General features: G+C 49.0%; 1 protein-coding gene across 3 annotated transcripts in view; it reads right to left on the bottom strand.

The window, feature by feature from the left end:
- LOC111843429 (uncharacterized) overlaps nucleotides 1-13717 on the bottom strand; it is a 116993-nt gene that overhangs the window by 78425 nt on the left and 24851 nt on the right. For all 3 annotated transcript variants that reach the window (XR_011994027.1, XM_072718641.1, XM_072718640.1), the window contains exons 9-10: nucleotides 7861-7974; nucleotides 292-411 (exon numbers count right to left, since the gene is read on the bottom strand). Coding sequence is in view for 2 of the 3 variants with exons in the window: in XM_072718641.1 (XP_072574742.1) it covers nucleotides 292-411; nucleotides 7861-7974 (234 nt within the window). In the remaining variant the exon portion in view is untranslated. The remainder of the gene's footprint in view (nucleotides 1-291; nucleotides 412-7860; nucleotides 7975-13717) is intronic.

Genomic DNA, 13717 nt, shown 5'->3' with positions numbered 1-13717 from the left:
TCATCTTTCTTCCCCATTCTGGTGAGTGATGTGAACATTACCTGAAGCTCCAGACCTGTATCAGCATGATTTTATACAATGTGCTGCTGACATATGATTGGCTGATTAGATATTTTCTTCAATAAGCAGTTGAACAGGTGTACCTAATAAAATGGCCAGTGAGTGTATGTTGCATATGAAGCTGCCCCCCCACAAAAAATAAGGTGCATGACGCCCCTGCATGGAGGGAACCAGTGCAAACACGGGGAGAACATGCCAACAGCACACATGAGAGCTTATACACAGACTTACTTATGGATGAAACCATGATGACCAGGAATGTAACTCCAGTTATTCCTCTTATAATGGTACGTATTTTCACTCTTTTTTCTCTGTCTTCTGAATATTTTGTCCAAACCACAATGTTGACGACTAAAGCGAGAAGAAAACAGTTAGTAAACATAAAATTCATTTCAGATACAGAATACAAAACAAATATGTTGAGTGTCCTGTGTTTAAGGCGCTGCTCTGCACAGCCCTGTCAGCTGGGGGATAAGGGGTTAAATCCCATGTCAGACACTGTGGCAAAAAAAACTTAATTTGAAGATATAAATAAGGTAACAAAAGGTAACCCAGGGTGCGGGGGGCAGGGGAGTGTCATGCCCTGCTCCGTCCGATCCTGATGTGTGCCACACCCCCTCGTTAACCGCATGTGGATTCCCCGTGTTTGCCAGCTGTTCCTGATTGTTGTCATCAGTCCATTGTATTTAGTCCGCGTTTCCGTTTGTTTCCCCAGTCCGGTCATTGACGTTGTAATGTTGCGTGCTTTGTGCTCTGTGTGCTGCCATTAAAACCCGTATTCCCTGATCCCTGGCTTCCGTTCGCCTGCTTCCTCGATCCGTGCTGCACGCGACGTAACAGAATGACCGGACTCCACGAGAAGACACCCCAGATCGGTGAGGCTGAATTCCTTGACCTCACGGACGAGGTGTTATATTGGCTCACCCAGCCCGAAGTCCGGGAGGATCCCCTGCTTCGGGCTATAGCCAGCCGGAGCAGGGACGTTTTAGAGGAGATGTCCCTGCCTGGAGACGCGCACCTTGCGGGGGAGGTGCGCAACAACGTGCGGCAGCTTAGGGAAGGAGCCGCCGAGTCCATGATAAGACGGGTTGCCATGGACAACGGACTGCCAGACTGCTGCCAGCACGAAGCGCCCCCGACTCCGCTTCCCCCAGCACGGAGGAAGAAGCGGACAGGCAGAAAACGGGAAGACACGCAGGAGGTCTGTCTAGGGGCCGTCTCTCTTTCCCCGCCCGATTCTCCACCCGGCGGTGTTCGCGGGTGACATCACCGCTGCTTCGCTGCCCAAGCCTGAGCCCGCAGCCTGCCCCTTCACCGGGACGCGCCTGGCCCTTAAAGGGGCCAGGTCCATTAAGGATGCTATCCCGCTGGTTCCGCGATTTCGGACGCGGGCAGCGCCCCCCGTGCTTCCTGAGGCTGCAGCGCCCCCTGAGGTTCCTGTGGCGCCTGCAGCGCCCCCCGAGGTTCCTGTGCCGCCTGCTCCAGCTGCACTACCCCCTGCTGGCCTGGAGTGCGTGCCCCCTGCCCAGTCCCCTGTGAGGACTCTAGTGCTCCCCGTGACTCCAGTGCTCCTGCTCCCAGCTCAACCCCCTGTGGCGCCCCCTGCTGGCCACGTAGCGGCAACACCCGTGGTTCCTGAGGCGCCTGCCGCGCCCCCCAAGGTTCCTGAGGCGCCTGCCACGCCCCCCGAGGTTCCTGAAGCGCCTGCCGCGCCCCCCGAGGCTCCTGTGGCGCCTGCAGCGCCCCCCAAGGTTCCTATGACTCCCGTGCCTGCAGCTGGCCTGAGGCCGCCGCTCCGCCCATCCAGCCCGGCTCGCCCGCAGCCCCTGAGCTCCCCGCGGCCCCAGAGCTCTCAGCTCAGCTCCCCACACCTCCTGAGGCCCCTGTCCCCGAGGAGGTCCCAGACTGCTGCACTGATGCTCCTCCCTCCGTAGTGGACTTGGAGGGGCAGCTTGAGTGGGACCCCTCGGGGATTGCCTTGACTTCCCCCGTGGCTTTCCCTGTGACTGTCCCCTTGGCTTCCCCCGTGCCTCCTCCGCTGTCACCCCAATGTGACAGACCCTGGCCGGGTCCCCGCCTCTCAGTCTCCCGGAAAGGGCGGGGACACCTGCGTCGGACCCGGGTCCCGCCCGCCCTGCCCCCTGGCTCGCCCGTTCGGCCCCTGGCTGTCGCTCGGTGGCTGCCTGCGGGTCCTCCGGCTCTGGATCGGCGGTCCCCTCCGGGCCCCCCCCCGGTGCCGGTCCTCGGCGTCGCCTCCGGCTCCGTGTCGGTTGCCTCCGGGCCCCCCTGCTTCGGCGGGGCGTCGGACGTCGCCTTCGCCGGCCCCGGCTGCGCCGTCGCCTGCCGCGGCTTCCCCCTCCTGCCTGCGCCGCTGTTCCCTCCTGCTCCCTCCGTGTCCCCTCCGTCTCTCCCTCGTCCCGTTCCCTCGGCCCCTGTGTGGTTCCCTCCTGCTCCGTTCTCTCTCTCGCCTGCGGCCCCTCCGGCCGCTGCCCGTCGCCCGCCTGGGTTCTTTCGGGCTCCCCTGGTTCCTCCTCCCTTTCCCTCTGTCCCGCCTGTTTCTGCTCCTCGTCCCTCGGTGTCTCCTGTGTTCACTCCTCGCCCTGTTGTTCCTCCGTTTTCTGACCCCTCTGTGTCTCCCTTCGTAGTCTGCCTGTCTGCGTTCCCTGTTTTGTGTCAGGTCATGTCGTTCTTCTTGTCTTTGTTCCTGTTCTGTGTCTCTGTCCTGTTTCATATTTTTGACTTTTGTCTCCAGGTCCTGTTCCCCGGTCTCGTCTCGTCCGTCGCCTCCTCCCGGGCGCGCCCGGTGTGCGCGCCTTTGGGGGGGGGTTCTGTAATGCCCCGCTCCGTCCGATGCTGATGTGTGCCATGCCCCCTCGTTAACCGCATGTGGATTCCCCGTGTTTGCCAGCTGTTCCTGATTGTTGTCATCAGTCCATTGTATTTAGTCCGCGTTTCCGTTTGTTTCCCCAGTCCGGTCATTGACGTTGTAATGTTGCGTGCTTTGTGCTCTGTGTGCTGCCATTAAAACCCATATTCCCTGATCCCTGACACAGAGGAGGGGGACTCAAACCCACATGATATGGGGAGCACATGCAGACTGTACAGAGACACAGAGGATGGGGACACAAACCCACATGACATGGGGAGCACATGCAAACTGCACAGAGGACCAGAGGAGAGGGAATCAAACCCACATGACATGGGGAGCACATGCAGACTGTACACAGACACAAAGGAGGGGCACTCAAACCCACATGACATGGAGAGCACATGCAGACTGCACAAAGACACAGAGGATGGGGACTCAAACCCACATGATATTGGGAGCACATGCAGACTGTAAAGAGACACAGAGGATGGGGATTCAAACCCACATGACATGGGGAGCACATGCAGACTGTACAGAGACACAGAGGAGGGGGGACTCAAACCCACATGACATGGGGAGCACATGCAAACTGCATACAGACACAGAGGAGGGGGACTCAAACCCACATGACATGGGGAGCACATGCAAACTGCATACAGACACAGAGGATGGGGACTCAAACCCACATGATATTGGGAGCACATGCAGACTGTACAGATACACAGAGGATGGGGACTCAAACCCACTTGACATGGGGAGCACATGCAGACTGTACAGAGACACATAGAGGTGAGGGGCTTCAAACCCAAATGACATGGGGAGCACATGCAAACTGCACGCAGACACAAAGGAGGGGGACTCAAACCCACATGATATAGGGAGCACATGCAGACTGTACACAGCCACAGAGGAGGGGTACTCAAACCCACAAGATATGGGGAGCACATGCAGACTGTACAGAGACACAGAGGAGGGGGGACTCAAACCCACATGACATGGGGAGCAAATGCAAACTGCATGCAGACACAGAGGAGGTGGACTCAAACCCAGATGACATGGGGAGCACAGGCAGACTGCACACAGACACAGAGGAGGGGGACTCAAACCCACATGATATAGGGAGCACATGCAGACTGTACACAGCCACAGAGGAGGGGTACTCAAACCCACAAGATATGGGAAGCACATGCAGACTGTACAGAGACACAGAGGAGGGGGGACTCAAACCCACATGACATGGGGAGCAAATGCAAACTGCATGCAGACACAGAGGAGGTGGACACAAACCCAGATGACATGGGGAGCACAGGCAGACTGCACACAGACACAGAGGAGGGGGACTAAAACCCAGATGACATGGGGAGCACAGGCAGACTGCACACAGACACAGAGGAGGGGGACTCAAACCCACATGACATGGGGAGCACATGCAGACTGTACACAGACATAGAGGAGGGGGACTCAAACCCACATGACATGGGGAGCACATGCAGACTGCACGCAGACAAAGGAGGATGACTCAAACCCACATGACATGGGGAGCACATGAAGACTGCACGCAGACAAAGGAGGGTGACTCAAACCCACATGACATGGGGAGGACATGCAGACTTTACATAGACACAGAGGAGGGGGACTCAAACCCACATGATATGGGGAGCACATGCAGACTGTACAGAGACACAGTGGAGGGGGACTCAAACCCACATGACAAGGGGAGCACATGCAGACTGTACACAGACACAGAGGAGGGGGACTCAAACCCACAAGATATGGGGAGCACATGCAGACTGTACAGAGACACAGAGGAGAGGGACTCAAACCCACATGATATGGGGAGCACATGCAGACTGTACACAGACACAGAGGAGGTGGACTCAAACCCACATGACATGGGGAGCACAGGAAGACTGCACACAGACACAGAGGACGGGGACTCAAACCCACATGACATGGGGAGCACATGCAGACTGCACGCAGACACAGAGGAGGGGGACTCAAACCCACATGACATGGGGAGCACATGCAGACTGTACGCAGACACAGAGGAGGGGGACTCAAACCCACATGACATGGGGAGTACATGCAGACTGCACGCAGACAAAGGAGGGTGACTCAAACCCACATGACATGAAGAGCACATGCAGACTGCACACAGACACAGAGGAGGGGGACTCAAAACCACATGACATGGGGAGTTCATGCAGACTGCACACAGACACAGAGGAGGGCGACTCAAACCCACATGATATGGGGAGCACATGCAGACTGTACACAGACACAGAGGAGGGGGACTCAAACCCACATGACATGGGGAGCACAGGAAGACTGCACACAGACACAGAGGACGGGGACTCAAACCCACATGACATGGGGAGCACATGCAGACTGCACGCAGACACAGAGGAGGGGGACTCAAACCCACATGACATGGGGAGCACATGCAGACTGTACGCAGACAAAGGAGGATGACTCAAACCCACATGACATGGGGAGCACATGAAGACTGCACGCAGACAAAGGAGGGTGACTCAAACCCACATGACATGGGGAGGACATGCAGACTGCACGCAGACAAAGGAGGGTGACTCAAACCCACATGACATGGGGAGCACATGCAGACTGCACGCAGACAAAGGAGGGTGACTCAAACCCACATGACATGGGGAGGACATGCAGACTTTACATAGACACAGAGGAGGGGGACTCAAACCCACAAGATATGGGGAGCACATGCAGACTGTACAGAGACTCAGCGAAGGGGGACTCAAACCCACATGACAAGGGGAGCACATGCAGACTGTACAAAGACACAGAGGAGGTGGACTCAAACCCACATGACATGGGGAGCACAGGAAGACTGCACACAGACACAGAGGACGGGGACTCAAACCCACATGACATGGGGAGCACATGCAGACTGCACGCAGACACAGAGGAGGGGGACTCAAACCCACATGACATGGGGAGCACATGCAGACTGTACGCAGACACAGAGGAGGGGGACTCAAACCCACATGACATGGGGAGTACATGCAGACTGCACGCAGACAAAGGAGGGTGACTCAAACCCACATGACATGGGGAGCACATGCAGACTGCACACAGACACAGAGGAGGGCGACTCAAACCCACATGATATGGGGAGCACATGCAGACTGTACACAGACACAGAGGAGGGGGACTCAAACCCACAAGATATGGGGAGCACATGCAGACTGTACAGAGACACAGAGGAGAGGGGCCTCAAACCCACATGACATGGGGAGCACATGCAAACTGCATACAGACACAGAGGAGGGGGACTCAAACCCACATGACATGGGGAACACATGCAGACTGCATACAGACACAGAGGAGGGGGACTCAAACCCACATGATATTGGGAGCACATGCAGACTGTACAGAGACACAGAGGAGAGGGGCCTCAAACCCACATGATATGGGGAGCACATGCAAACTGCATACAGACACAGAGGAGGGGGACTCAATCCCACATGATATAGGGAGCACATGCAGACTGTACACAGACACAGAGGAGGTGGACACAAACCCACATGACATGGGGAGCACATGCAAACTGCATACAGACACAGAGGAGGGGGACTCAATCCCACATGATATAGGGAGCACATGCAGACTGTACACAGACACAGAGGAGTGGGACTCAAACCCACATGATATCGGGAGCACATGCAGACTGTACACAGACACAGAGGAGGGGGACTCAAACCCACAAGATATGGGGAGCACATGCAGACTGTACAGAGACACAGAGGAGAGGGAATCAAACCCACATGACATGGGGAGAACATGCAGACTGTACAGAGACACAGAGGAGGGGGACTTAAACCCACATGATATTTGGAGCACATGCAGACTGTACAGAGACACAGAGGACGGGGACTCAAACCCACATGACATGGGGAGCACATGCAGACTGTACAGAGACACAGAGGAGAGGGGCCTCAAACCCACATGACATGGGGAGCACATGCAAACTGCATACAGACACAGAGGAGGGCGACTCAAACCCACATGATATAGGGAGCACATGCAGACTGTACACAGACACAGAGGAGGGGGACTCAAACCCACAAGATATGGGGAGCACATGCAGACTGTACAGAGACACAGAGGAGGGGGACTCAAACCCACATGATATGCGGAGCACATGCAGACTGTACAGAGACACAGAGGAGGGGGATTCAAACCCACATGATATGGGGAGCACATGCAGACTGTACACAGACACAGAGGAGGTGGACTCAAGCCCCCATGACATGGGGAGCACAGGAAGACTGCACACAGACACAGAGGAAGGGGACTCAAACCGACATGACATGGGGAGCACATGCAGACTGCACGCAGACACAGAGGAGGGGGACTCAAACCCACATGACATGGGGAGCACATGCAGACTGCACGCAGACACAGAGGAGGGGGACTCAAACCCACATGACATGGGGAGCACATGCAGACTGTACAGAGACACAGAGGAGGGGGACTCAAACCCACATGATATAGGGAGCACATGCAGACTGTACACAGACACAGAGGAGGGGGACTCAAACCCACAAGATATGGGGAGCACATGCAGACTGTACAGAGACACAGAGGAGAGGGAATCAAACCCACATGACATGGGGAGCACATGCAGACTGCACACAGACACGGAGGAGGGGGACTCAAACCCACATGACATGGGGAGCACATGCAGACTGCACACAGACACAGACACAGTGCTGACCAGTGAGCCACTGTGCTGCCCCATGGATACAGATTAACAGTGAACCAAGCAGATGGTGCATTATAAAATTTAAATTACGTTAATCGTCACACATTTCTGTGTTTAAACACAAAGTATAAAATAAATCTCTATGGATAATTCTAGTCCAATATTCCTGAAATCCATTTATAAACATACTCACTTCTGAATATAACAAAAAAGATGAACATAAATATTATTCCACCAAACATTCCTCCAAATGTTGCTTTCTCAGCTGGAGATGGGGAATACTTCACTGAGAACTCGATGAAAGAACCTGAAATGAGGTAATAATAGTCAGTCAAGAAGTAATTAATGTTAGACAGGAAAACAAGCAAATGCATTCAGTGGTTCATTTGTGTATCAGATGCTTTTGTCCAAAGTAACGTGTAAGTAAGGATCAGAGAGCAGGATCAGCCTGCGGTTAAGTTCTAACCCATAGAGCCACACAGGTTAGGGAGCAGATTAATAAGCGTCATGAAAAGTCAGCGAGGGTGTTTGGCTGGGAGACATTATTCAGCCTAAATCATGCTTCCAAACAACTATAAAGCCACAAGCATAGAGGAACAAAACGAGCCAAACAGCCTGTATGATTCCATCCAGGTAAGTGGATAAGTGTGACCCCAATGAGCACATATGAGGGCAGAGTGATGGGGTGCAGTCAGGCCTTCTGTGAAATTCCAGGGCATGAGGGACACACAGGGATCAGGAGCTGGGCCCCCATTGGAAGGTGAGGGGCCAAAACAAGTCACTGATTCTTGAAACTTTGGCAAAAACATGTCCCACTAACAAACCACAAAGTTTATGTTGGAAATTAATAACATTTTCATGAATAAAAAGAATCAAGTTATTATTAGGGGGTCCTTTGCACATATGTAAGGTACGGAAGTCTGTAGAGGACATGTATCGACTTTTTTTGTTCTTTTCGTTATCTCGAGATCACTTACTTTTTCTCGTGATCTCGACATAACCAAAGCTGTTTTCTCAAGATCACGAATTATCCGCATGGACGAATGCATCAGATTTTACTTTGACCATGGACTGTCCCAATCACAATCACAATCAGAATCATAAACAGAAGACTTTATTAATCCCGGAGGAAATTGCTCACATTGTGACTGCACAATCACACATAGACACGAAGACAAGAACAATACAGTATACGTATAAAAATGGGAATGAAATGTAAAACAAATTAGAGCACTGTTAAAAATTATAATAAATAAAATAAAAATAAAATAAATGTCCTCTACAGACTTCCGTAGTAAGATTCTTCTATAGGCTTATTTTTTATTTTTATTAATTTAATGATTATATGCTGGCCCACTGCCTAAAAAATCAGTTGTCCTCAGACAGAGGATAATCATTTCAACTTGATTAAAAAAACAAAAAGTAATAATTGAATTGAATAATATCTTTACCACTTGAAAGAGTACATTGTAATATGTATTAAAAACTACAAACATTGAGTTTTTAACAATATTTACTATTACTTTGTGGTTGCTCAAAATGTGTCCCACATATTCGTCACTACTGTCAGATATTTGTACAAAGCAATAAAATCAAGGGATAACAAGGGAGGCCAGCATTCCTACTTTTATGCCTCAGAGATTTAGGGACCTAAGGACAACAGCCTGGACCTCCAAGATAGGGGTCCCTCAACTTAGCACGCAAACCCCCCCCCCCTTTCTTCCCACCTCACAATCCACAGACACACAGTCCCTCTAAGCTCTGTTTTAAGGTTTGCTTGGGTATGTTGTGTATATGTGATTACAACTTATTACAGTTTTTTCCAATCATTTTAACGCGTGTCTCAATACCATGTCCATTATTTCACAACACTTAACACATGCACCATACCATTGGACCATGTGAGCTAAACTCTGTATATGTTTGCATGGCTTTGACACAACATGCATTCAATCACCACTTCCCCCAAATTTCATGAATACTTCTCGCAGTCAGTGTTCGCCACCAGCAAAACTTTGTACAACTTCAGCCGATTTTTCAGACGTTTAGATAATCTGTTCAAAACAGTTAACTTTCAGGTCAAAACCTAATGAAATTTAGAGCACTGTAAATTGAAATATGCTGCATTTTGACAGACAAAGGACACTATGCACTTCTACTAACACAAATAATTATGTTTTTAGCAGAAATTTCGTATTTTTGTTTTTGTTTGCTGCTTTGTTACCATTTATACAAATGAGGCCATGAAGTGTCCCCTTCCTTTTTGCAAGGCAACACAATGTAATCTGTGAAAAAACAGTGGGTATGGCAACACATATATTACAGTACAACAATTACAATTATTCATTTAGCAGACACTTTTATCCAAAGTGACTTACAGTGAAGTGCTGTGTAGCCCATATAAAACAAACACACAGTCACAAATATTGAAATCTCCCCAAGGTGTCATATTTCTCCATTCCTGTGGGGGCGCTGTCTTGTGTGAGTTGGCGGGACCATTTTGGGTAGATGCGGGTGGAGGGAAAAAAAAAAAGTATAGAGAGTGTGGTCAGGGGTTACGGTGAGAGAAGAGAGAGTAAACACTTTAATATGTTAATAGTAATATTAATAGAAGCTGTTGGTGAGTGGCGTTATCCACAGACCATTTTTTCCTGAAGGATTGCAGCTTATGAACTTCTGTTTTTTTTTTATTTACTTGAGCGAATCTCCGATTGTTTTTTTTGTTAATATATATTTTCTGAGACAACTGGGAGCAACCTAACGGTGAGCCAGCGATCCTGAATATCTAAGTGCATCCATCGACTGTGGCCAGTCATATCAACCTGCTTGAGCCGGTGGACTGGACTCAACACTTTGGGCACAACTAAGCTCATGAGCAAGAGTTTTATATATATATATATCTTTTCTTCTTTTTTTTCTTCCATTCCAAAGTCTAAGACTGAAAAAAAAAGTACACCAGCCCATTGTCTGCACTGATCTTTAGGAGAAAAGGACTTTTACTCCTTAATTATTATTTTTTTTTCCTGATAATTTTGTGCCATGTTTATTGGTCCACACTTCTTATGCCTTGTTAAATAATTTTTTTTTTTCTACTAAGAGAGAGGAATTGAGGTCGTAGCCAATTCACTCCTAATAGCCGAACCTAGTTCACAGGATTGAGGAAAAAAATTGCAAACACTGATGTCCTAAGTTGATTAGGTAACCCCAATCCAATCTGGATCTTGGGATTGAGAGTAGCTTACAGCTGTATCTACAGGGACAGTCTCTCTGGAGCAAGTTGGGGTCAAGGGCCTTGCTCAGGGGCACAATGGTGGCACCTCCTGGGAGTGAACTCACAAGCTTCCGGTGTTCCTAATGGGAGACCAGCCAGGTCCTTAACTACTAGACCACCACCATCCCCCTAGATTACCACCAAGCATTTTACGGTGCTTGAAGCTGGAAAGCTGAATGAAAACACACACCTGCCTGTAATTTCAGCTAAGCACCTATCTAGGAATTTTTGTGGTTAGTGCCCATTTGCCATATGTACAAAAGGGGCCATCTTTGGATTGGCATTTTCCATTGGCATTTTTCTTTAGCTAGTGAAAAATGGATGCCACAAGAGGCAGAGAAAGAGGAAGAAGTCATCAACAGAGAGGAAGAACCATGTTTACTGATGAAATCAGAGCCACAGTAACTGACCATGTTGTAACTCATGGTCTGTCCCTGAGGGAAGCGGGTCTAAGAGTTCAGCCCCAGCTGCCTAGATCCACAGTGACATCAATTGTCAGGATTTTCAGGCAAAGCAACAGGTACTATACACTATTTAGAGCATTCTGACTGAAGGCATTTGATTGATGTGTATGTTACTGTAGTGGTGTGATTTGAGGAAAGTTTCTGGGAAATAAACTGATGCATCGGTGCACGTTTGTCTTTACTGTAACCCACTACTGTAGGATCCAGCGTTTACCTCCCACAGGAGGGAGAGGAAGAATTTACCAGTATTTCTGATTGTGTGGGACGATGTGGCCTTTCATCATTCCCGCCAAGTCACAGAGTGGTTTACTGCCCATCCCAGGGTGATGTCATTATTCTTGCCACCATACTCTCCATTCCTCAACCCCACTGAAGAATTTTTTTCTGCATGGAGATTGAAGGTACAGTATATGACCACATGATCAGATGTCTTTTAGATGCAATGGCTGCTGGATGTATGGACATCCATGTGGAGGACATCCAGAGCTGGATAAGGCACTCAAAGAGATTTTTTCCTCGGAGTATTGCAAGAGAAAATATTCAGTGTGATGTCGATGAAAATTTATGGCCAAATGCAAAGGACCGAATGGATCAGCCAGGTCAACAGTGTAGGTAACTATATACAGTGAAACTTTGCTATTTGGCAATTTTTTATTTTTTTTTTGTATTGAATGTAATGTACTTTCAGTAGGTGGCTGTAATGTATTTTTCCTTTCCAGTGTATTGTGCAGCTGAATTTATTTACTGTATTATTTGTTTGTATTACAATGTTTACTGTTAGAAATGTCATACATTTTTCTTTTACTTCGCAATAAACATTGTGTGAAAATATAGGATACAACAACACATGATATATATGCATTTTGCAGAGCTTCAAGTTGTTTGTGCTTTTTCATGCATTGTACTTTGTGTGACAAAGTAGTCTTGTGAGAGAGTGTGTGCTATAGGTTTGGCAGCATGGGTCATTTTTGTGTGAAATGTTTTGCTGGTTTTAGTGCATTTTGCACCGAAAGTTAACTGATATGCTCAGGTGCATGTTTGTAAAGTTCACAGTGTGAAGTGTTTTGAAAAAGTGGACATGGTATTGAGACTAGTGTGCAAATGATTGGAAAAAAACTGTAGTGTCAATATCCGGATTTTTTAAGTTTGTTTGTGTCTTTAGACCATCTTAGTGGCATCAGTGGAGGCCAGGCAGCGGTGGCTTAATGGTTAGGGATGTGTGTTTGTAATTGAACGTTTGCTGGTTCAAATCCCCGACTAGCAAAATATCACAGAAGTACTCTGAGCGAGGTACCACCCCCAAGCACTGCTCCCTGCGTGCTGAATTAGCTGCCCCTGCTATGTCAGGATGTCACATATAGGTTAAATGCAAAGGATGCTTTTCATTGTTGTGTGCTATGTCAACACTAATCACTTAGGGTGCTTTCACACCTATAGTACGATTGCTTTAGTCCGCACCAGTCAGAAAAATGTTACAATGTAGTAAACAGACGTGGGTACGATTTGCTTTCACATACTGTATGCAGAGTTCTAAACGAACCAAAATAGACCGCGAAGCCCATCGGCACCGGGAACAGACTATTTTCAGAAAATCGCGCCACTTTCAATAATCATGGAGGAACAGCTTTGCTTTGCGCTCATGGCGCTGATCCTCGCGCACTACATTGTACGTGCAAATCATTATTTTCAGATAATTCGTTTCGAACACGATTCGCGGCTGCGACTCCAAACCAGCTTCCTGGTTTATTCATATTTTGGATATGCTCATCCGACCATATATCTATGAGGCACTTAATTTCTTCGGCACTCCACGTTTCTCCGCGGTTTGATTTCATCGCGAGTCGATAGCTTGAAAAATTTAATGGAGTCAACAGGAAGTGAAAAGAATTTTACCCACAACCCCCTATCTCTTATACCCAAAGTGCATTAAACTATACCATTTCATCAGATTTGGTTTGGTTGCTTTCACACCAGACGCACTGTACCAAAGTAGAGCGGATAAAGCGGTCCGAGACCACCCCTTCAGGCAGGTCTCGGATCGATTGATTTGGTGCGCACCAAAGTACCGAGATTGCATTCACATCAACACAAACGAACCGAACCAAGGGACCAAACACGTTTGGTGCGCACCAAATGCTGTAGGTGTGAAAGCACCCTTAATGCTTTGTGTCACCCTTATAAATGTGTCTCACAGATTATTGCCTATTCTATCCTTCTCCCTTAAACCATTATATAGATGTGAATAAAGATACATGTATAGTTACCCATACATACGCTCATGGCTCTCTGAGAAATTAGCAAAGTTAAATACAGTA

Source organism: Paramormyrops kingsleyae, chromosome 12 (genome assembly GCF_048594095.1).
Source record: "Paramormyrops kingsleyae isolate MSU_618 chromosome 12, PKINGS_0.4, whole genome shotgun sequence".
NCBI classification, from domain to species: domain Eukaryota; kingdom Metazoa; phylum Chordata; class Actinopteri; order Osteoglossiformes; family Mormyridae; genus Paramormyrops; species Paramormyrops kingsleyae.
The sequence above is the reverse complement of the archived record's forward strand: the minus strand, read 5'-3'. Positions and strand labels throughout refer to the sequence as shown.